A 23,086-nucleotide genomic window follows, 5' to 3' on the forward strand; every position below is an offset into this window, starting at 1 on the left:
CATGAGCTCCAAACAAGGGAGCAGCTTGTCCTCTGAAGCTGGGCACTGACCTCTTCCCAGCCACAGAGGACCAAGATGGCATCTTCTTCCAACAGAAGGGGGTTCTGTCTCCACTGAAAACCTGGTGTTTAGCGTAGCCGCCCTCATTCACTGTCCCAGCAAGACCTTCTGGAGACCTTACTACAGCTTCTCCATCAGCTCCGGCTGTGCCACCTTGCACTGTTACAGAAAGGACTTCGTTCCTTAAAGCACACACACCAGCCTCTGCGAGCTTCAGACTTTCCTTCTACAGCTTCCTCGCCTCCCTCCACCCTCACAGAACGGAAGAAAGTCAGGACCCTGCCCTGGATTAGTGTTAGCTTAAGGGAATGTCGTGGCTGGTTCCATCTCCTATCCAGATGACTGAAACTCTGTCCACCTAAGTAGTAAAGCTGTTTCACTTTCTTACCGTTTGTGTGTTCACCGGAATAGCACTTTCCGTTTCCTTCGAGGACGTTTCCGCTACTTTCACAACGTGGCTGTTTGCCACGAGAGGCCTAACTTTTGGCCCGTCTTGGCTTTGGACATGCCTTCCCCACTGAGCTTAGTCATTTCTAGCTTCTGATTTAAAGTCAGAGACGCGTGACTTCCACTGACTTGAACACTTAGAGGCCACCGGAGGGTTATGAATTGGCCTAATTTTGATACTGTTGTGTCTCAGGGAATAGGGAGGTCCAGGGAGAGGGAGAGAGTTGGGGGAATAGCCAGGCGTGGAGTGGTGGGCACACACAACATCGATCGACTAAGTTCACATCTCACACTGGGCACACGAACACGGCAGGGCTCACGGGCCCCCAAGCACAACAGTAACATCCAATCCTACAGATCATGTATCACCAGACCAAATACAGTAATAATGACAATGCTCGAAAGACTGTGAGAATTACACAGACGTGACACAGACACCCAAAGTGAGCTGACGCTAGCGATGGCAACCGACCTGCTCTCTACAGGGTCGCCACGAACCTCAACCAGTAAAAACCGCAGCATCCACAAAGCACTGTAACGCAAGGTGCGCCTGTTCAGAAGAGCACACGCAGCGTGCCGGCTCCCGCACGCCCACCACACGCACGCACAAGCACAGGCGCTCCTGGCTCCCAGGAGAACCACGGGAAGCAGCAGAGGAACAGTCTATGGAGGGGAATCTACAGTGTGTGACGTGACTGCGGAAGAAGAGCTAGAAGGTGGGCAGACCGAAGACTGAGGAGCCGGGAGAGTGGAAGCTGCGGCGGTGCTTGGTGGGTGTGACCCATGACCATCTCCGGGGGAAGCAGCAGGTAAGAGGATGGTTCACAGGGAGACTGGGAAGATGGTGGAGTAGGAGGACCCTAAGCTGGCCTTGTCCCACAGATACAACCGGAAAATACTCATATCCGTGTAAATAACCCAGACAATGACCCAGAGACTCGCAGAACAAACTCCACAGCTAAAGGGCTAAAGGGAGAGAACAGACCACATCACAAAGGGTAGGAAGGGCAGAGACACGGTCAGGAGCTAGAAGGGCCCCGGCTGTCTGCAGTCTGAAGGGGGCTGGGGGGGGACGGTGGGGAGAAGGGCGGGAAACAGACTGTCGCGCTGAGGAGCCCACACAAAGATCAATCCCTGTACCGTTTGGCTTTGAAAGAGAGAGGAGAGTTTCATGAGTTCTTATAACCAGCGAGACTTAAAAGCCTGGAATTTTAGGGGCGCCTGGGTGGTACAATCATTTGGGCATCTGACTCTTGGTTTCAGCTTGGGTCATGATCTCAGGGTTGTGGGATCCAGTCCATGGTCAGGTTCTGCACTCACTGAAGAGTCTTTTGGAAGTCTCTCTCCCTCTGTCCCTTACCACTGCGCACACTCTCTCTCTTTCTCTCTAAAATAAATAAACCTTTTAACACACACAATTTTAAAAATCAGCAGCTAGGCTCTGGGAGGGCCAGGAAGATGTCAGGAAGCTGAGTTTCCACCCTTAAAGAGACATCTGGGGGTGTCTGGGTGGCTCAGTCAGTTGAGTGCCTGCCTTTAGCTCAGGTCATGATCCCAGGGTCCTGAGATCGATCCCCACATTGGGCTTCCTGCTTGGCGGGGAGTCTACTTCTCCCTTTCCCTCTGCTCCTATCTCTCTCTCTCTTTCTTGCTGCTGTCAAATAAATAAACTCTTTTTTCTTTTTTAAAGATTTATTTATTTATTTGACACAGAGAGAGAGAGAGAGATCACAAGTAGGCAGAGAGGCAGGCAGAGACAGAGGGGGAAGCAAGGTCTCCACTGAGCAGAGAGCCTGATGTGGGGCTTGATCCCAAGACTCTGAGACCATGACCTGAGCCAAAGGCAGTGCCTTAACCCACTAAGCCACCCAGGCGCCCCAAATAAATAAACTCTTTAAAAAAGAAAAAGCTTCTCTGTATTTAAAATAATAAATAAATAAATAAATACACTGGATGGAATATATAGGAGGCTAGAAGAAGCAGAAGAGCTAATTAATGACGTGGAAGAAGGAATAATGGAAAGTAATTAAGCTGAACTGGTGAGAGAAAAAAAAATATGCAAAGTGAGAACAGACTTTGGGAATTCAGTGACTCCATTAAGCATAAAACATGATTGTTATAGGGATCCCAGAATAAGAGAGAGAAAAAGGGGCAGAAAATTTATTTAAAGAAATAATAGCTGAAAACTTCCTGAATCTGGGGAAGGAAAGAGATATCCAGATATAGAAGGCACAGAGACTTCCCCCAAGAAAATCAATACAAGAAGGTCTGCACCAAGATACACAGTGAATAAAAAGCAAAAGACAGTGATAAAGAAAAAAACTTGGGGGGGGGGCGGTGCCTGGGTAGCTCAGTCAGCTGAGAGTCCGACTCTTGGGTTTTGGCTCAGGTCATGATCGCAGTCATGGGAGCAAGCCCCGTATCAGGCTCTGCACTCAGTGTGCAGTCGGCTTGAGGACTCTCTTCCACTGTCCCTCCCCAACTCACGCAATGTCTCCCTCTCTAAAATAAATAAAAGCAGCAAGAGAAAAGAAGAGAGTTACACACAAAGGAAACCCCATACGGCTATCAGTGAATTTTTCAGCAGAAACTTTGCAGGCAAGAGAGTGGCTTGATATAGTCAAAGTGCTGAAAGAGGGATGCCTGGGTGGCTCAGTCGGTTGGTCATCTGCCTTTGGCTCAGGTCATGATCCCAGAATCCTGGAACTGAGTCCCACATCAGGCTCCTTGCTCACTGGGGAGCCTGTTTTTCCCTCTCCTTTTCCCTCTCCCTCTGCTGCTCCCCCTGCTTATGTGCCCTCTTTCTCTCAATCTCTCTCTCTGACAGATAAATAAATAAATAAAGTCTTTAAAAAAAAAAGAAATATTAAAGGGGACTCTCTGAGTAGAACAGAAAGACCATAACTAAGAGTATGAAAAGGAGGAAATACAGAAACAGTAAAAATAAATATATCTGTAAAAAATCAAGGGATTCACAAAAGGAAGTAAAGTATGACACACATAGGTAAAACGTGGGGAAGAGTAAAGAATGGGTTCAAGCTGAAGGGATCAGCAACTTAATACTGCCTGCAGAAGATGTTTTATAAAGACCTAATGGTAACTACAAACCCCAAACCAGGAATAGATATGCAGAAAATAAAGAAGGAAATTCAGGTATATCACTAAAGAAAGCCAGCAAACCCTGAAAGAAGGGAAGAAAGGATCAGAGAAGAATTATAAAAACAACCACAAAACAAGGGATAAAGAAACTCCCAACAAATGAAAGTCCGGGGCCAGATGGTTTTATAGGTGAACTCTAGCAAACATTTAATGAAGAGTTAACACATATTCTTCTCAAACCATTCCAGTAAGTAGAAGAGGAACTCCAAATTCACTCTGTGAGGCCAGCATCACCCCGATACCAAAAGCCGCAAAGACACCACTGAAAAAGAGAACCGTGGCCCAGTCTCTCTTATGCATATGGATGTGAAAGTCCTCCACAAAATCCTAGCAAATGAATCCAACAATATATTCTAAAAATCATGCACCACAACCAAATGATATCTATTCCTGGGTTGCTAGGGTGGTTTAAATATTCACAAAACAACCAGTGTGATACATGGCATCAACAAGAGAAAGGATAAGAACGATATAACCATTTCAACAGATGCAGAAAAAGCATCTGACAAAGTACAACATCCATTCATGATAAAAACCCTCAACAGAGCAGGTCTAGAGGGAACACACCTCAATATAATAAAGACCATAAATGAAAATCCTGCACCTAACACCCTACTCGGTAGGAAACACTGAGTGCTCTCCCCGTAAGGTCAGGGACAAGACAGGGATGTCCACTCTCACCGTTTCTATCCAACTCAGGACTGGAAGTCCCAGCTTCTGCAATCAGACAACAGAAAGAAACAACAGGATCCGAATTGGTAAAGAAGAAGCAAAACTCTATTTGCAGATGACATGGTATCAGACACAGAAAACCCTAGACTTCACCAAAAAACTATTAAAACTGATAAATGAACTCAGTATGCCAAATCAACGTTCAGAAAACTGTTGCATTTCTATTCACTAATAGAAGCGCATTTCTGTTCACTAATAAGGAAGCAGCAGAAATAATCGCATTTACAACTGCACCAAAAATAATAAGATACATAGGAATAAATCCAACCACAGAGAAGAAAGGCCTACACTCTGAAAACTATAAAGCAATGAAAGAAACAGAAAATGACACAAAGAAACGGAAGACATCTGATGCTCATGGACTGGGGAACAAATATTGTTCAAGTGTTCACATCACCCAAAGCAATCTACACATTTAATGTAATCCCCATCAAAATACCAGCAGCACTTTTCACAGAATAAACAGTAACAATAAAGAAGAAAGAATCCTGAAATTTGTATGGAACCACAAAAGGACCGAAATAACCAAAGTAATCTTGAAAAAGGAAAACAAAACTGGAGGGATCACAACTCTAGACTTCAAGTTAAATTACTTGTAGTGGTCCAAACAGTACGGTACTGGCCTAAGTAGACACCACAGATCAATGGAACACAATGGAAAACCCAGAAATAAACCCACAATTATATGGCCAATCTTTGACGAAGCAGGAAAGAATGTACAATGGGAAAAGGACAGTCTCTTTGACAAATGGGGTTGGGAAAACTGGACAGCCACATGCAGAAGAATGAAACTGAATCACCTTCTTCCGGCACACACGAAAATAAACTCAAAATGGATGAAAGGCCTAAATGTGAAAAAGGAATCCATCAAAATCCTAGAAGAGAGCACAGGCAGGGATTCCTCTGACATAGCTTCTGACAACACCGTTCTAGGTACGGCTCCTGAAGCAAGAGAAACAAGAGCAAAAATTAGCTCCTGGGACTTCTTCAGAGCAGTAAGTCTCTACACAGCGAAGGACACGACCAACAAAACCAGCAGACGACTTACAGAACGGGGGAAGATGGTGGAAAATCACGTACCCAACAAAGGGTTAGTGTCCGAAATACATACAGAACTGACACATCTCAACACCCCAAAGCAAACAGTCCCAGTGAAAACTGGGCAGAAGACACTAACGGACACATCTCCGAAGAAGACACAGAGGCGGCCACGAGACATGAAAGGACGCTCAGCGTCGCTCAGCATCAGGGAAAGGCGAACCCAAACCGAATCACACCGGTCAGCACGGCTAAAACCCAAACCACGAGAAACAATACTGGTGAGGATGCGGGGAAAGGGGAGCCTCCTACACTGGTGGGAGAGCGAGCTGGGGCGGCCCCTCTGGAGACAGCATGGAGGGTCCACAGAAAGCTGAAAACAGAGCTACGTTATGACCGGCAATTGTACTTTTGGGTGTTTGCCCAAAGAACACACAGAACACTCATTCAAAGGGATACATGCGCCCCATTTATGGCAGCATTATTTACAACAGCCGAACTGTGGAAGCAGCCCGTGGCCACCGAGAACGACGGGATAACACTCGTGACGTGTGTCAAACGGAAGAGTGCCCAGCCATGAACATGCATGACATCTCCCACTTGCAACGGCACGGATGGCGTCAGCGTCGTGCTGAGTGAGACGAGCCAGAGAAGGACAAACACCACGTGGCTTCGCTCATGCGTGAAATTTAAGAAACAAAATGAACAAAGGGGAAGAAAAAGAGGCAAATCAAGAACAGACTCTTCGGGGCACCTGGGTGGCTCAGTCACTGAGCGTCTGCCTTTGGCTCAGGTCATGATCCCAGGGTCCTGGAATCACGCCCCACATCGGGCTGGCTCCCTGCTCGGTGGGAAGCCTGCTTCTCCCTCTCCCACTTCCCTTGCTATGCTCCCTCTCTTGCTGTGTCTCTGTCAAATAAATAAATAATATCTCAAAATAAAAAAAAAAGAAAGAAAAAAAACAGACTCTTAAGTACAGAAAACATGCTGATGGTCCCCAGAGGGAAGGGGTGTGGGGGGGCAGGGGCCACAGGGGTGGGGGTTCAGAGCACAGCACCACGATGGCACGGAGGAGCGTCGAGCACGGCTGAATCCCTACGCTGACACATGAAGCTGACGTAATACTGTATGTTAACTACGCTGGAAGTAAAATTAAAAACTTGATGAAAAAAGAGAAAAAGAGCCCCCCCCCCCCCAGCTCGCCTGATGGTGGCAGCTGCCGGCCCAGGGCGGCGGCAGCAAGCTGTGAAAAGAAGACCGCAGTAGAGCCGCCGCATCACCACGCTCTTCGTTCGTGAACGATTTGTTTCACGCGATGCTGTCTGACAGCGCTGTACCCACAGAGGTGCTTTCAAAACAGGAGCGCGCCCTCTCAAACCTGCCACGGCTTCGTCACTCGGTTTCTATCTGTTCTAAATCCTTCGCTGCCATTTCAACAGTCTTCGCAGCATCTTCACCAGCAGAACATTCCTCCTCAAGAAACCATGTTCTTTGTCATCCCTAAGAAGCAACTCCTCAACTGTTCAAGTTTGGTCCTGAGAGTGCCCTGATCCAGTCCCGACTGCAGGCCCCACTTCTGATTCTGGTTCTTCTGCTGTTTCCACCACATCTGCAGTGACTCCCTCCATCGGAGTCCCGAACCCTCACAGTCACCTGAGAGGGCCAGGTCACTGTCTTCTGGGCTTCTGCTTATGTTGGTACTTGACCTCTTCCCATCAATCACAAATGTCCTCAGTGGCATCTGGATTGGCAGATCCTTTCCAGAAGGTTTTCAGTTTACTTCCCCAGATCCATCAGAGGAATCACTTTCCGTGGTGGCTACAGCCTTACAAAATGTACTGCTTAAATACTCCTTGCTCCCTGGGCTGCACAGTGCACACTGTGAGCAGGCGTGAGCATAGCATTAATCCTGCCCATCTCCATCAGAGCTCTTGGGTGGCCACGTACACAGTCAATGAGCTACTTATAGGGTTTTGGAAGGAATCTTCTGTTCTGAGCAGCAGATCTCAACGGTCAGCATACAAGACTCAGTAAACCATGTTGTGGGCACAGCAGAGTCATCCAGGCTTTACTGTTCCATTCACAGAGCAGAGCAATTTCCCGTAATTCCCGAGGCCCCGGGACTTCTGGAAGGTAAGTGAGCATCGGCTTCAACTTAAAGCCACCAGCTGCTGCATGAGCTCCAAACAAGGGAGCAGCTTGTCCTCTGAAGCTGGGCACTGACCTCTTCCCAGCCACAGAGGACCAAGATGGCATCTTCTTCCAACAGAAGGGGGTTCTGTCTCCACTGAAAACCTGGTGTTTAGCGTAGCCGCCCTCATTCACTGTCCCAGCAAGACCTTCTGGAGACCTTACTACAGCTTCTCCATCAGCTCCGGCTGTGCCACCTTGCACTGTTACAGAAAGGACTTCGTTCCTTAAAGCACACACACCAGCCTCTGCGAGCTTCAGACTTTCCTTCTACAGCTTCCTCGCCTCCCTCCACCCTCACAGAACGGAAGAAAGTCAGGACCCTGCCCTGGATTAGTGTTAGCTTAAGGGAATGTCGTGGCTGGTTCCATCTCCTATCCAGATGACTGAAACTCTGTCCACCTAAGTAGTAAAGCTGTTTCACTTTCTTACCGTTTGTGTGTTCACCGGAATAGCACTTTCCGTTTCCTTCGAGGACGTTTCCGCTACTTTCACAACGTGGCTGTTTGCCACGAGAGGCCTAACTTTTGGCCCGTCTTGGCTTTGGACATGCCTTCCCCACTGAGCTTAGTCATTTCTAGCTTCTGATTTAAAGTCAGAGACGCGTGACTTCCACTGACTTGAACACTTAGAGGCCACCGGAGGGTTATGAATTGGCCTAATTTTGATACTGTTGTGTCTCAGGGAATAGGGAGGTCCAGGGAGAGGGAGAGAGTTGGGGGAATAGCCAGGCGTGGAGTGGTGGGCACACACAACATCGATCGACTAAGTTCACATCTCACACTGGGCACACGAACACGGCAGGGCTCACGGGCCCCCAAGCACAACAGTAACATCCAATCCTACAGATCATGTATCACCAGACCAAATACAGTAATAATGACAATGCTCGAAAGACTGTGAGAATTACACAGACGTGACACAGACACCCAAAGTGAGCTGACGCTAGCGATGGCAACCGACCTGCTCTCTACAGGGTCGCCACGAACCTCAACCAGTAAAAACCGCAGCATCCACAAAGCACTGTAACGCAAGGTGCGCCTGTTCAGAAGAGCACACGCAGCGTGCCGGCTCCCGCACGCCCACCACACGCACGCACAAGCACAGGCGCTCCTGGCTCCCAGGAGAACCACGGGAAGCAGCAGAGGAACAGTCTATGGAGGGGAATCTACAGTGTGTGACGTGACTGCGGAAGAAGAGCTAGAAGGTGGGCAGACCGAAGACTGAGGAGCCGGGAGAGTGGAAGCTGCGGCGGTGCTTGGTGGGTGTGACCCATGACCATCTCCGGGGGAAGCAGCAGGTAAGAGGATGGTTCACAGGGAGACTGGGAAGATGGTGGAGTAGGAGGACCCTAAGCTGGCCTTGTCCCACAGATACAACCGGAAAATACTCATATCCGTGTAAATAACCCAGACAATGACCCAGAGACTCGCAGAACAAACTCCACAGCTAAAGGGCTAAAGGGAGAGAACAGACCACATCACAAAGGGTAGGAAGGGCAGAGACACGGTCAGGAGCTAGAAGGGCCCCGGCTGTCTGCAGTCTGAAGGGGGCTGGGGGGGGACGGTGGGGAGAAGGGCGGGAAACAGACTGTCGCGCTGAGGAGCCCACACAAAGATCAATCCCTGTACCGTTTGGCTTTGAAAGAGAGAGGAGAGTTTCATGAGTTCTTATAACCAGCGAGACTTAAAAGCCTGGAATTTTAGGGGCGCCTGGGTGGTACAATCATTTGGGCATCTGACTCTTGGTTTCAGCTTGGGTCATGATCTCAGGGTTGTGGGATCCAGTCCATGGTCAGGTTCTGCACTCACTGAAGAGTCTTTTGGAAGTCTCTCTCCCTCTGTCCCTTACCACTGCGCACACTCTCTCTCTTTCTCTCTAAAATAAATAAACCTTTTAACACACACAATTTTAAAAATCAGCAGCTAGGCTCTGGGAGGGCCAGGAAGATGTCAGGAAGCTGAGTTTCCACCCTTAAAGAGACATCTGGGGGTGTCTGGGTGGCTCAGTCAGTTGAGTGCCTGCCTTTAGCTCAGGTCATGATCCCAGGGTCCTGAGATCGATCCCCACATTGGGCTTCCTGCTTGGCGGGGAGTCTACTTCTCCCTTTCCCTCTGCTCCTATCTCTCTCTCTCTTTCTTGCTGCTGTCAAATAAATAAACTCTTTTTTCTTTTTTAAAGATTTATTTATTTATTTGACACAGAGAGAGAGAGAGAGATCACAAGTAGGCAGAGAGGCAGGCAGAGACAGAGGGGGAAGCAAGGTCTCCACTGAGCAGAGAGCCTGATGTGGGGCTTGATCCCAAGACTCTGAGACCATGACCTGAGCCAAAGGCAGTGCCTTAACCCACTAAGCCACCCAGGCGCCCCAAATAAATAAACTCTTTAAAAAAGAAAAAGCTTCTCTGTATTTAAAATAATAAATAAATAAATAAATACACTGGATGGAATATATAGGAGGCTAGAAGAAGCAGAAGAGCTAATTAATGACGTGGAAGAAGGAATAATGGAAAGTAATTAAGCTGAACTGGTGAGAGAAAAAAAAATATGCAAAGTGAGAACAGACTTTGGGAATTCAGTGACTCCATTAAGCATAAAACATGATTGTTATAGGGATCCCAGAATAAGAGAGAGAAAAAGGGGCAGAAAATTTATTTAAAGAAATAATAGCTGAAAACTTCCTGAATCTGGGGAAGGAAAGAGATATCCAGATATAGAAGGCACAGAGACTTCCCCCAAGAAAATCAATACAAGAAGGTCTGCACCAAGATACACAGTGAATAAAAAGCAAAAGACAGTGATAAAGAAAAAAACTTGGGGGGGGGGCGGTGCCTGGGTAGCTCAGTCAGCTGAGAGTCCGACTCTTGGGTTTTGGCTCAGGTCATGATCGCAGTCATGGGAGCAAGCCCCGTATCAGGCTCTGCACTCAGTGTGCAGTCGGCTTGAGGACTCTCTTCCACTGTCCCTCCCCAACTCACGCAATGTCTCCCTCTCTAAAATAAATAAAAGCAGCAAGAGAAAAGAAGAGAGTTACACACAAAGGAAACCCCATACGGCTATCAGTGAATTTTTCAGCAGAAACTTTGCAGGCAAGAGAGTGGCTTGATATAGTCAAAGTGCTGAAAGAGGGATGCCTGGGTGGCTCAGTCGGTTGGTCATCTGCCTTTGGCTCAGGTCATGATCCCAGAATCCTGGAACTGAGTCCCACATCAGGCTCCTTGCTCACTGGGGAGCCTGTTTTTCCCTCTCCTTTTCCCTCTCCCTCTGCTGCTCCCCCTGCTTATGTGCCCTCTTTCTCTCAATCTCTCTCTCTGACAGATAAATAAATAAATAAAGTCTTTAAAAAAAAAAGAAATATTAAAGGGGACTCTCTGAGTAGAACAGAAAGACCATAACTAAGAGTATGAAAAGGAGGAAATACAGAAACAGTAAAAATAAATATATCTGTAAAAAATCAAGGGATTCACAAAAGGAAGTAAAGTATGACACACATAGGTAAAACGTGGGGAAGAGTAAAGAATGGGTTCAAGCTGAAGGGATCAGCAACTTAATACTGCCTGCAGAAGATGTTTTATAAAGACCTAATGGTAACTACAAACCCCAAACCAGGAATAGATATGCAGAAAATAAAGAAGGAAATTCAGGTATATCACTAAAGAAAGCCAGCAAACCCTGAAAGAAGGGAAGAAAGGATCAGAGAAGAATTATAAAAACAACCACAAAACAAGGGATAAAGAAACTCCCAACAAATGAAAGTCCGGGGCCAGATGGTTTTATAGGTGAACTCTAGCAAACATTTAATGAAGAGTTAACACATATTCTTCTCAAACCATTCCAGTAAGTAGAAGAGGAACTCCAAATTCACTCTGTGAGGCCAGCATCACCCCGATACCAAAAGCCGCAAAGACACCACTGAAAAAGAGAACCGTGGCCCAGTCTCTCTTATGCATATGGATGTGAAAGTCCTCCACAAAATCCTAGCAAATGAATCCAACAATATATTCTAAAAATCATGCACCACAACCAAATGATATCTATTCCTGGGTTGCTAGGGTGGTTTAAATATTCACAAAACAACCAGTGTGATACATGGCATCAACAAGAGAAAGGATAAGAACGATATAACCATTTCAACAGATGCAGAAAAAGCATCTGACAAAGTACAACATCCATTCATGATAAAAACCCTCAACAGAGCAGGTCTAGAGGGAACACACCTCAATATAATAAAGACCATAAATGAAAATCCTGCACCTAACACCCTACTCGGTAGGAAACACTGAGTGCTCTCCCCGTAAGGTCAGGGACAAGACAGGGATGTCCACTCTCACCGTTTCTATCCAACTCAGGACTGGAAGTCCCAGCTTCTGCAATCAGACAACAGAAAGAAACAACAGGATCCGAATTGGTAAAGAAGAAGCAAAACTCTATTTGCAGATGACATGGTATCAGACACAGAAAACCCTAGACTTCACCAAAAAACTATTAAAACTGATAAATGAACTCAGTATGCCAAATCAACGTTCAGAAAACTGTTGCATTTCTATTCACTAATAGAAGCGCATTTCTGTTCACTAATAAGGAAGCAGCAGAAATAATCGCATTTACAACTGCACCAAAAATAATAAGATACATAGGAATAAATCCAACCACAGAGAAGAAAGGCCTACACTCTGAAAACTATAAAGCAATGAAAGAAACAGAAAATGACACAAAGAAACGGAAGACATCTGATGCTCATGGACTGGGGAACAAATATTGTTCAAGTGTTCACATCACCCAAAGCAATCTACACATTTAATGTAATCCCCATCAAAATACCAGCAGCACTTTTCACAGAATAAACAGTAACAATAAAGAAGAAAGAATCCTGAAATTTGTATGGAACCACAAAAGGACCGAAATAACCAAAGTAATCTTGAAAAAGGAAAACAAAACTGGAGGGATCACAACTCTAGACTTCAAGTTAAATTACTTGTAGTGGTCCAAACAGTACGGTACTGGCCTAAGTAGACACCACAGATCAATGGAACACAATGGAAAACCCAGAAATAAACCCACAATTATATGGCCAATCTTTGACGAAGCAGGAAAGAATGTACAATGGGAAAAGGACAGTCTCTTTGACAAATGGGGTTGGGAAAACTGGACAGCCACATGCAGAAGAATGAAACTGAATCACCTTCTTCCGGCACACACGAAAATAAACTCAAAATGGATGAAAGGCCTAAATGTGAAAAAGGAATCCATCAAAATCCTAGAAGAGAGCACAGGCAGGGATTCCTCTGACATAGCTTCTGACAACACCGTTCTAGGTACGGCTCCTGAAGCAAGAGAAACAAGAGCAAAAATTAGCTCCTGGGACTTCTTCAGAGCAGTAAGTCTCTACACAGCGAAGGACACGACCAACAAAACCAGCAGACGACTTACAGAACGGGGGAAGATGGTGGAAAATCACGTACCCAACAAAGGGTTAGTGTCCGAAATACATACAGAACTGACACATCTCAACACCCCAAAGCAAACAGTCCCAGTGAAAACTGGGCAGAAGACACTAACGGACACATCTCCGAAGAAGACACAGAGGCGGCCACGAGACATGAAAGGACGCTCAGCGTCGCTCAGCATCAGGGAAAGGCGAACCCAAACCGAATCACACCGGTCAGCACGGCTAAAACCCAAACCACGAGAAACAATACTGGTGAGGATGCGGGGAAAGGGGAGCCTCCTACACTGGTGGGAGAGCGAGCTGGGGCGGCCCCTCTGGAGACAGCATGGAGGGTCCACAGAAAGCTGAAAACAGAGCTACGTTATGACCGGCAATTGTACTTTTGGGTGTTTGCCCAAAGAACACACAGAACACTCATTCAAAGGGATACATGCGCCCCATTTATGGCAGCATTATTTACAACAGCCGAACTGTGGAAGCAGCCCGTGGCCACCGAGAACGACGGGATAACACTCGTGACGTGTGTCAAACGGAAGAGTGCCCAGCCATGAACATGCATGACATCTCCCACTTGCAACGGCACGGATGGCGTCAGCGTCGTGCTGAGTGAGACGAGCCAGAGAAGGACAAACACCACGTGGCTTCGCTCATGCGTGAAATTTAAGAAACAAAATGAACAAAGGGGAAGAAAAAGAGGCAAATCAAGAACAGACTCTTCGGGGCACCTGGGTGGCTCAGTCACTGAGCGTCTGCCTTTGGCTCAGGTCATGATCCCAGGGTCCTGGAATCACGCCCCACATCGGGCTGGCTCCCTGCTCGGTGGGAAGCCTGCTTCTCCCTCTCCCACTTCCCTTGCTATGCTCCCTCTCTTGCTGTGTCTCTGTCAAATAAATAAATAATATCTCAAAATAAAAAAAAAAGAAAGAAAAAAAACAGACTCTTAAGTACAGAAAACATGCTGATGGTCCCCAGAGGGAAGGGGTGTGGGGGGGCAGGGGCCACAGGGGTGGGGGTTCAGAGCACAGCACCACGATGGCACGGAGGAGCGTCGAGCACGGCTGAATCCCTACGCTGACACATGAAGCTGACGTAATACTGTATGTTAACTACGCTGGAAGTAAAATTAAAAACTTGATGAAAAAAGAGAAAAAGAGCCCCCCCCCCCCCCAGCTGGCGGCTGCTGCTCTCACCCGCCCCCTCTGCTGGCCACGCGCGGTACTACGCGAGCTCGCACAGGACACAGAACCTTACCTTGAGAGGGTGGAACATTCCACGTGCCAGCCAGGTCTTCCGTTTCCCCAGGGAGACGCCCAAAACACCTCCTGCGGTCTGGCCGCCTTCCACAGGGCAAAGTCGCTGGCGTGCCGCTTGTCTGGCGCAGCTGCCAACAGCAAATGACGGGTCAGGGCCGGGAATCCGCGACAGGCAAAGCCACGTGGCCCGGCCACGACATCCCGAAGACGCGGCTCCTTTGGGCACGTGACCTCCTACTCCTCTTCTCCCCTGTGAGGGCCAGGAGGACCCCCCAACACCTTTATCTAAAACACGCCCGAGAAGGAGGTCCCGGCGCGAGGCGAGGCGGGTTTCAGCGCGCGGAAGGGTGGGGGTGTCGCCGATCAAACCCGATGCTTCCTCCCTGGGAAGCACTGAGCTGAGCGGTCCGCCTTCCTCTGGCTCCTCCTCGGGCTAGTCTGCCCGAAGACGAGTCCTCGGCAACTCCCCCCAGAGAGACGATTACACGGAGAAAAAATTTATGTGTCAGTGACATCTGAGGAGCAAGAGAACCCAGAAGAGGAGGGTCAGGTGACAGCACTCAGTGGGACGAGCCGGTCCTGGGCTCTGTCCCAAAGCTTGGCGCCGCCACAACAGGCGACCGGGGACACAAGACGGAGCTGCATTCGGACACGGGAGTATTACTCAGCACTCAAAGGCAATGACCTATCAGGCTCCAGAGACACATGCAAGGTGGCTGCACGCCCTGTCCCCAAGGGGTTCTGCCCCTGCCTGGGTCCCGGTGGGACCTGGTGGCTTCAAGGCACATATACACTTAAATGTGTACTGAGAGAAAAAAGCCAGTCTGAAAAGACCCCACACTGTATGATTCTAACCTTACGGCATTTTAGAAAAGGCAAAACCATGCAGACAGAAAGAGATCATGGGTTGCCAGGGGTGAGGAGGGAGGGGGTTGGAGCAGCTGGGGCACAGGGGAGGTCTGAGGGCAGTAAAGCAGCTCTGTGACACGCATCGTTACAGTTACCCAACCCACAGAAAAATCAGCACCTTGAACGCTTGTGCAAACCACAGACTTGGGGTAATGATATGTACATACAGGTGTACCCGCTGGGACAAATGTCCCATTTCTGGTGCATGACGTTCATGAACAGGGAAGGCTGTGTGTGAGCAGGGTCAGGGCAATGTGGGAAATCTTTGCTCCCTCCCTAAAACTGCCCTAAAATAAAGTCTATTGTTTTTTACAGAGTTATTTATTTGCGAGAAGGTGGTGGGGCAGAGAGAGAGGGAGAGAGAGCATCTCAGGCTCCCTGCTGAGCACGGAGCCTGACGCAGGGCTCGATCCCACGACCCTGAAGTCATGACCCGAGCTGAACCCAAGAGGCGGGTGCCCCACCAACTGCACCAGCCAGGCGCCCCTAAAGTCTGTTCAACACAAAATCATCGCTGAAGCTAGACTGTGGGTCTCAGAAGCATGTCCTCTGCTTCCCTGGGGCATGGTGGCAAACCCACACGTGTGCGGTGCTCGGTTCTGGCCTTTCTGGAGGGAGCAGGATACTCACGAGTAAGAGGAACAAACACGGTTTCTGAGGAGTCAGATAACATTGTCACTAATTAAAGCAAATGGCATCGTTGGGGCACCTGGTGGCTCAGTCGGTTAAGCCGCTGCCTTCAGCCCTTTGGCTCAGGTCATGATCCCGGTGTCCTGGGATCGAGCCCTGCATTGGCCTCCTTGCTCGGTGGGGAGCCTGCTTCTCCCTCTGCCTTTCCCCCAGCTCATGCTCTCTCTCTCTGTCAAATAAATAAAGTCTTTAAAAAATAAAAAAATGAAAAAATAACTGGCGTCATTTGTGGAACGGAGGATAACGTCTAAAGACAAAACTCACTTAGACGATTTGTCTTTGGGGTTTTGGCTCCTCTTTACTTGGTTCTCTCAAATAGTATTTTTTTTTATTTAAAATTATTTTTAACTTTAAATTTTTTTTTTTTTAAGATTTTATTTATTTATTTGACAGAGACAGATCACAAGCAGGCAGAGAGGCAGGCAGAGAGAGAGGGGGAAGCAGGCTCCCTGCTGAGCAGAGAGCCCGATGCGGGGCTCGATCCCAGGACCCTGAGATCATGACCTGAGCTGAAGGCAGAGGCTTTAACCCACTGAGCCACCCAGGCGCCCTTAAGTTTAAATTTTTAAAAATTATTTCGGGGGCGCCTCGGTGGCTCAGTGTGTTAAGCCTCTGCCTTCGGCTCAGGTCACAATCTCAGGGTCCTAGGATCGAGCCCCAAATCGGGCTCTCTGCTCAGCGGGGAGCCTGCTTCCCACCCCCCTGCCCCCGCTTCCCTCTCTCTCTGCCTACTTGTGATCTCTCTCTCAAATAAAAACCTTTTAAAAAAATTATTTCAAATTTATTTCTATATACATCCTTCTTCTCCATAAAAATGGCTTCAGTCCAACAGTCACTGAACCGAAGAGTGGCGGAATAAAGGGAAATTTGGCGGGAACGTTCTATGCGGTAAAGTGCCTACAGGATCTGCTCTGCGGGAAAATGCAGGGGGAGGTGAGTGTGGCGGCCAGCGGCAGGCAGCATTCAAACGCGACAGCAGGAGTGTGTGAAGGTGCCCTCCGCAGGGAGGAGAGCTGAGGACCTGGCAGGGAGGAGACTCACCCTTGCCGAGAGGACTTCACCCTCCAAACTCCCTCTCTTTGAAAACAATGAGTTAAAAGCACAAGCAGCAGGGATGGACGGTCGGGCGCCATCCGCAGGTCTGAGAGGCCGAGCCTGCACTGCAGACCCGGGCCCCAATGTGGGAGTGGGGGTCCACTCACCAGGCTCTCCGACGGGACCAGGGACCACACTGACCAGCTTGCCGTACCTGTCTCCTCTCAACTGCAGGTCGAAGTAGACATTGCCTGTTTGATAAAGAGTCCATCATTTCTCAGAATCACCGAATTCTACTCCAGAAATCAACACTGCCCTGTCTGTTAACTAAGTAAAATTTAAATAATAAAATAGGAGGGGCGCCTGGGTGGCTCAGTGGGTTAAGCCGCTGCCTTCGGCTCAGGTCATGATCTCAGGGTCCTGGGATCGAGCCCCACATCGGGCTCTCTGCTCAGCGGGGGGCCTGCCTGCCCGTCTCTGCTGCCTCTCTGCCTACTTGTGATCTCTCTCTCTCTCTCTCTAATACATAAATAAAATCTTTAAAAAACAAACACAAAAAAAAACAAAGTCCAAATGAATGGTGTCTGCGTTACTGTCAGCTTACTGTGTCTTTAAGTTATCGTGATTAGAAGCTCACGATAAAGCAGCATCATAGAGAGACAAGCCAGCCACGTCCCCGCTAGGGCGCGTTTGGTCCTCTGCCCCGTGACGACTGCTCTGGGCCGTGGTTCTCATTCTGCGTTGCCGCAGCGGGAAAACAGTGCCCGTGTCTCCGGGGGAGATCGCGGCTCAGTCACCCGGGCCCCTCACAAACAGATTTTTTTTGGAGACAAAATCTAAACACAGCGAATAAGGTAAAGGAAGACGACAGCAAAGTCTAGTGCGCGCGCCGGGGAACTGGGCCCCGCAGGGATGGAGGTGTGTGGGCAGGAGTCCCTGAAAGACAGGAGCTCACCGTCAGCACCCGCAAAACCGGTGTCTTCCTCTTCTTTATACTTTATTCCTGCTGCACAAGCACCAGACGCACATATCTCAGGTCTGGGCTGGGCATGCTAATGGGTCATTCGCTAAAAACCAGCGGCTTTTATGGTCCCAGAAGGGACGGGATAGGGGACGTGAGCAGCAAGCTCGCGCAGCCCGTGCCCGGCGGCCAAGGGCGCGGCACGGCACCAGGGCCAGGCTGAGTGTCCGCTTTCAGCCCCGAGCGGAGCGGGAACGTCCTGGGAGGGGAAAGCTTGGTCGGGGGGTGAGGACGAGTGGGACTTGGGCAGAAAGGGCTAGAAAGGGGGAGGCCTGGCTGAGGGCCACCGGGACCCCAGAGGGAGCAAATGCCAAGCAAAAAGCAGCGGCTCCCACGCCAGTCGCTGTGAAGTGTGCCGGGAGGACGCTGTCCCGGTCAGCGGTGGGCGACGGCCCAACACCGGGAGCGGCCAGCGGGAGGACCGGTTGTGTTAGAGAACGTTCCAGCACTCGGTCGGATGCCACAGCAAGCCAGAAAAGACAGTGACGTGTTTGGCAGCTCCAACAACTTGCAAACACGAGTCCAGTCCAGACCCCCCGGTATCTACCCCACGCTCAGTTGAGTAACGGGACCCCTACCTTGTGCCGTGGGGTAAGCGTGCCCATTAGCAATGATTCCTTCGATGAAAGAAATGATCTGAGGAATATTTTCAGTCACCCTCAAGTACAGCGTCGGGGGGAGGACCTGACGGAAAGCAAAGGCGAGATGACCTCCCACGGGAAAGGCATGGGTCAGCGACGTCGGCTTTCAGCACTCATAGCCCTCGCGGCGGGCAGACTCCCACGCCCTTCACCTTCAAGGCTGCCATGTCTTGTTTAAACTCCTCTTCATACAGACTGGCGAGAGAAGCGGGCGACACGTTCATCTGCAGGAAGACAAGGTGAGCCGGTCAGCAGGTCGGGCCCCCCGTGGCCGGCCTCCCAAAGGGGGCCTCTCGTTTTAGCTCCCAAACCCATTCTAGTAACCCAGCTAGGTGCAAAGGCTGACCGACCCCGTTTTCTGGTTAGAGAGAAGAAAGAAATCAACAATGTCATGATTTCTGTTACATAATTCAAAACAACACCCCAAAACACATAAAAAAGCTTCCACTTTTCTAGGGCAAGGGCAAGCTCAATGTAGTCTATGTCATGACCAGAACCTTGGGTTCCTATCTTACCCCTTCCCCTCAGGCGGCAAGAAAACCCGTCAAACGCAACAGCAGGAGCTCTCTGAGAAAGCAGCAGAGCAGGTGCAGACAGGTGCAGACATGGGCAGGTGGCTGGGGGTGCAGGTGGCCAGGCAGGGCGCGGGGGCACAGGTAGCCCCAGGACACAGACGTCACATTCTGAGCCCAGGACATTTGGGGGCACACTCTGGCAGCCCCAGGGTTTCAGAGGGACTGGCCCAGAAAACCAGGCTCCCCGAAGTATTTTTCACTTTTCAGCAAAAAAAAAAAAAAATGCTCCAAAACCAAAAGCACGACAGGTATGGGACCCCGTGGAGCCTGTGAAGGGACCTGGACCCAAGCTCCTGGCCCCCACCCCTGCCCCAGAACCAGGGCTCCACCCCACAGCCAGCACACCTTCACAAGTAAGAGGCCACCTCCGGCCCCGTCACCCCACAGCTGTGTTCCTTCCCACCTGGGGCCCCCGAAGGGCAATCATCCTAGAAACCGTTACCACTAGACATTTACTGAATAAATAAATCTGGTGAACAAAATGAGACTTTTCAGCCATGTGGCCGTTAGCAAGGCCATGAACCTCTGCGCCTTCGGCTTTCTTTGCAACACAGAGAGGACCCTACTTCCCGCCCTGCAAGACTGCTACAAGGGTCATGTGCATCTGGGAAAGACAGCCGTGTGCGCGGACGATGCTGGCTAGCGGCCAGTCACCCGGCTCCCAGACCCACGGATCTGCACCCCCTCCTGCACGCTGTGCCCCGCACACACGGCCTGCACGCGGCTCCCTCCGAGTCCACCGCCGTCCTGCTGGCCCGCCTGCCGGAGCTGCTCCCCGGACCCCTCCTCACGCCCTCTCCTTCTGCCGTGACACACGTGCAGGTCCCTCTCTGAGCTACGGATGCGGACGCCAGACTGCCGGTCAGAGCACAGGTGCACGCATCCTGGCTGGCGGCCCGGCCCCCACGGAGGTCACGCAGGTCTGACCCTGACTGAGCCCCTGACCGCACGGGGAGCCCCACTTCTGGACGTTGGCAACGGGACCACTAACACTTTCTCACTGTAAATTTAACATGTGCTTCTCTCTTCTGAAAGAGCCTGAACATCTCACGTGTCGAGGAACCATTTCTATGGAACAGTCCAGGATCACCGCACCCGTTCTCCAGACCTGTGGAGCTCTTCATGTCAGTTTGGAGGAAGTATTTTTACATGAAAGAAATCAGCCTTTTCCCTCGCTGCGATCTATTGAAAGTCAGCCCTCGACACAAGGGTTTGTTAAAAAAAAAAAAAAAAAAAGAAAGAAAGAAATCAGCCTTTTATCTCTGCTGTTACTTTCAGTTATGGTCCCAGTCTTCATGGTTATTTTCTGTCATGTAGAAAATGTCATTTCTACATTTTTTTTTAAAGATTTTATTTATTTATTTGACAGAGATAACAAGTAGGGAGACAGGCAGAGAGAGAGAGAGGAGGAAGCAGGCTCTCTGCTGAGCAGAGAGCCCGATGCGGGGCTCGATCCCAGGACCCCGGGATCACGACCTGAGCCGAAGGCAGAGGCTTTAACCCACTGAGCCACCCAGGCGCCCCCATTTCTACATTTTTTTAAAAGATTTTATTTATTGGGGTGCCTGGGTGGCTCAGTCAGTTGAGCGGCTGCCTTCGGCTCAGGTTGTGATCCCAGGGTCCTGGGATTGAGCTCCGCATTGGGCTCCCTGCTCGGTGGGAAGCCTGCTTCTCCCTCTCCCTCTGCCTGCCGCTCTGACTACTTATACTCTCTCTCTGTCAAATAAATAAATAAAATCTTTTTTTAAAATTTATTTATTTGACAGAGAGAGAGAACACAAGCTGGGGAGGAGCCAAGGGAGAAGCAGGCTCCTCCACGGGACTGCCTCCTCCAGACACCAGCTGCCACGGGGTCCTCTGGCCACTCAAACTCCTGCCACGGAGTCTGAGTTTGGGGGTCTGATTCGAGTCACAGAACTCAGGAAAGCAGTCCCCTTACACCCCAAGTTTATGATAAAAGACACGACTCAGGGGATGCACAGGGTGAGAGGTGGAGCTCCCAGGCTCCCAGCACCCACCTGTGTTCACCAGCCAGAAGAACTGAGCCCCCTCGTTTTGGGGGTGTTTATGGAGGCTTCATTACTTGGGACAGGAGATTAAAAATCCCTGGTCACCAGCAATTGGCTCAATGCCAGGGGTGGAAGGTGAAAGTTCCCAGCTCTCGCAGGGGCCAGGTCTCTGGGACCCCAGCCCCCATCCTGAAGCTCACCAGGGGCCCCGCCGTGATCTCATCAGCACGCAGAAGCCACCCTCTCTAGATTCCGTGGGCTTTAGGCGCTCTGTGCCAAGAACTGGGGCAAAGTCCAAACACAGCGTTATGATACTAGGGCCCTGAGCTGACCAAGCTCCAGATTTCTGTATCCAAGTCTGTGTTTCCTTATGTACCTCACACTAACTCTCTCTCCGGGGCAGAGCGCTCACCAACCCCATCCCTGGGCCCCGTCTCCGGCTGTGTCCTCCCCAACCCGAGTAGTCTCCACTGGACGGAGCTGAGCCTGGCTAGAGCGCCCCAAGAGTCTATAAGACAAAGTGCGAGTCCCCAGTAGGTCGTCCAGGCCCAGCCGCCCCACCTCTGCAGCCTCACCTGCCAGGCCCCTACAGCCCAGGGGAGCAGGACGCAGGGTTTCCTCACAGGCCTTCACGTGGCCCCTCAGCCCAGATGGCCTTCCCACCTTCCTTCCTCACCACCCAGCCTCTGCTCATGCTAATTCTGGGTCAACCTCCTCCGGGGGTCACTTCTGCCTTCCCCGGAGGTGTGACAGTCCACCTCGCACGGCCTCGCTGGGCTTATGAAATGAACTATGTCACACAGAGAGCATCTCTCTGTGGGCGCATCTGCTTCCCTGGACACAAGGCCCGTGAGGCCAGGGCCGGTCTTCCTCTCATGGCACGAAGCCAGGCACAGGCCTGACCCTGGACGGTTCCACGCATGCTCAGGGACAGTACTGGGAATGGAAACTGAGTCTTCTGTAAGGGAGCAGACGCAGTGGCTCAGCTGTTTGGATAAGACAGACCCAGGAAACCCCACCGGGTCTAGTGCTGCCAGCAAACGCTCTCTAAACCACCTGACTCCAAGAAGAAAAACCTCATGAAATAAACCATTCCTCCTTGAACCAGTAACTCCACTTTAGGAAAAGTATTCATCGAAACAAGACAGAATGAAAAAAAAAAAAAAAAAAAAGATCTTCATAGTAGCCCTATTTCTAACAGCTATAAACAACACAGCCAACGATGGGGAACTGCTGAGCAGCCCCATGGCGAATGCGATCTGTTAAAAAGGCAAATTAAGGGGTGCCTGGCTGGCTCAGTCCGGGAACGTGCGATGCTTGATCTCAGGGTCATGAGTTTGAGCCCCAGGTTGGATGCAGAGATTACTTAAACAAATAAAAATTAAAAAAAAAAAAAGGCAAATTGGTAGGAAACAGGCACACATGGATTCTAGAAGATAAATCTGAGAGAAAGCAGAATATGGAAGTAACTCAAGAGTCCAAAAATAAGAAGAGTAAATTAGGGCATCTCCGTGCGATGAAATGCTATATGGCTGTTTAAAAATGTTCAAGAATATTTAAGAACATGAAAAAAATACTCAAAATATACTAAGTGAAAAAAGCAAACTATAAAACATTATGAAGTATAGACTGGTTTCCTAAAAAAAAAAAAAATAGTACATGGAGTTTTTAGTACATACATCCTCTAAAATAACAGGAACATAAAGCACTCGGTATAGTTTTTTGCATAGATTGGATCATTTAACAATCATCTGCAGATCTTCAGAGACAATTGTTAAAATTGCTAATTATAAAAACCAGAAAGCAGACTTAAAAATTTACCTATATTAAAAAAAAATTATCTATATTTAACTTAACCCCTCAGTTCAAACTTTCCCC

General features: G+C 49.4%; 1 protein-coding gene across 1 annotated transcript in view; it reads right to left on the minus strand.

Annotated features, from left to right (window-relative positions):
* LOC111146958 (cysteinyl-tRNA synthetase 2, mitochondrial) overlaps window positions 1-23,086 on the minus strand; it is a 43,806-nt gene that overhangs the window by 16,696 nt on the left and 4,024 nt on the right. The window contains exons 4-7 of the mRNA XM_022502718.1: window positions 18,777-18,848; window positions 18,562-18,667; window positions 17,130-17,213; window positions 14,327-14,456 (exon numbers count right to left, since the gene is read on the minus strand). Of these exons, the coding sequence (XP_022358426.1) occupies window positions 14,327-14,456; window positions 17,130-17,213; window positions 18,562-18,667; window positions 18,777-18,848 (392 nt within the window). The remainder of the gene's footprint in view (window positions 1-14,326; window positions 14,457-17,129; window positions 17,214-18,561; window positions 18,668-18,776; window positions 18,849-23,086) is intronic.

Source organism: Enhydra lutris, unplaced genomic scaffold (genome assembly GCF_002288905.1).
Source record: "Enhydra lutris kenyoni isolate GAN:26980312 unplaced genomic scaffold, ASM228890v2 scaffoldscaffold15, whole genome shotgun sequence".
Classification (NCBI taxonomy): domain Eukaryota; kingdom Metazoa; phylum Chordata; class Mammalia; order Carnivora; family Mustelidae; genus Enhydra; species Enhydra lutris.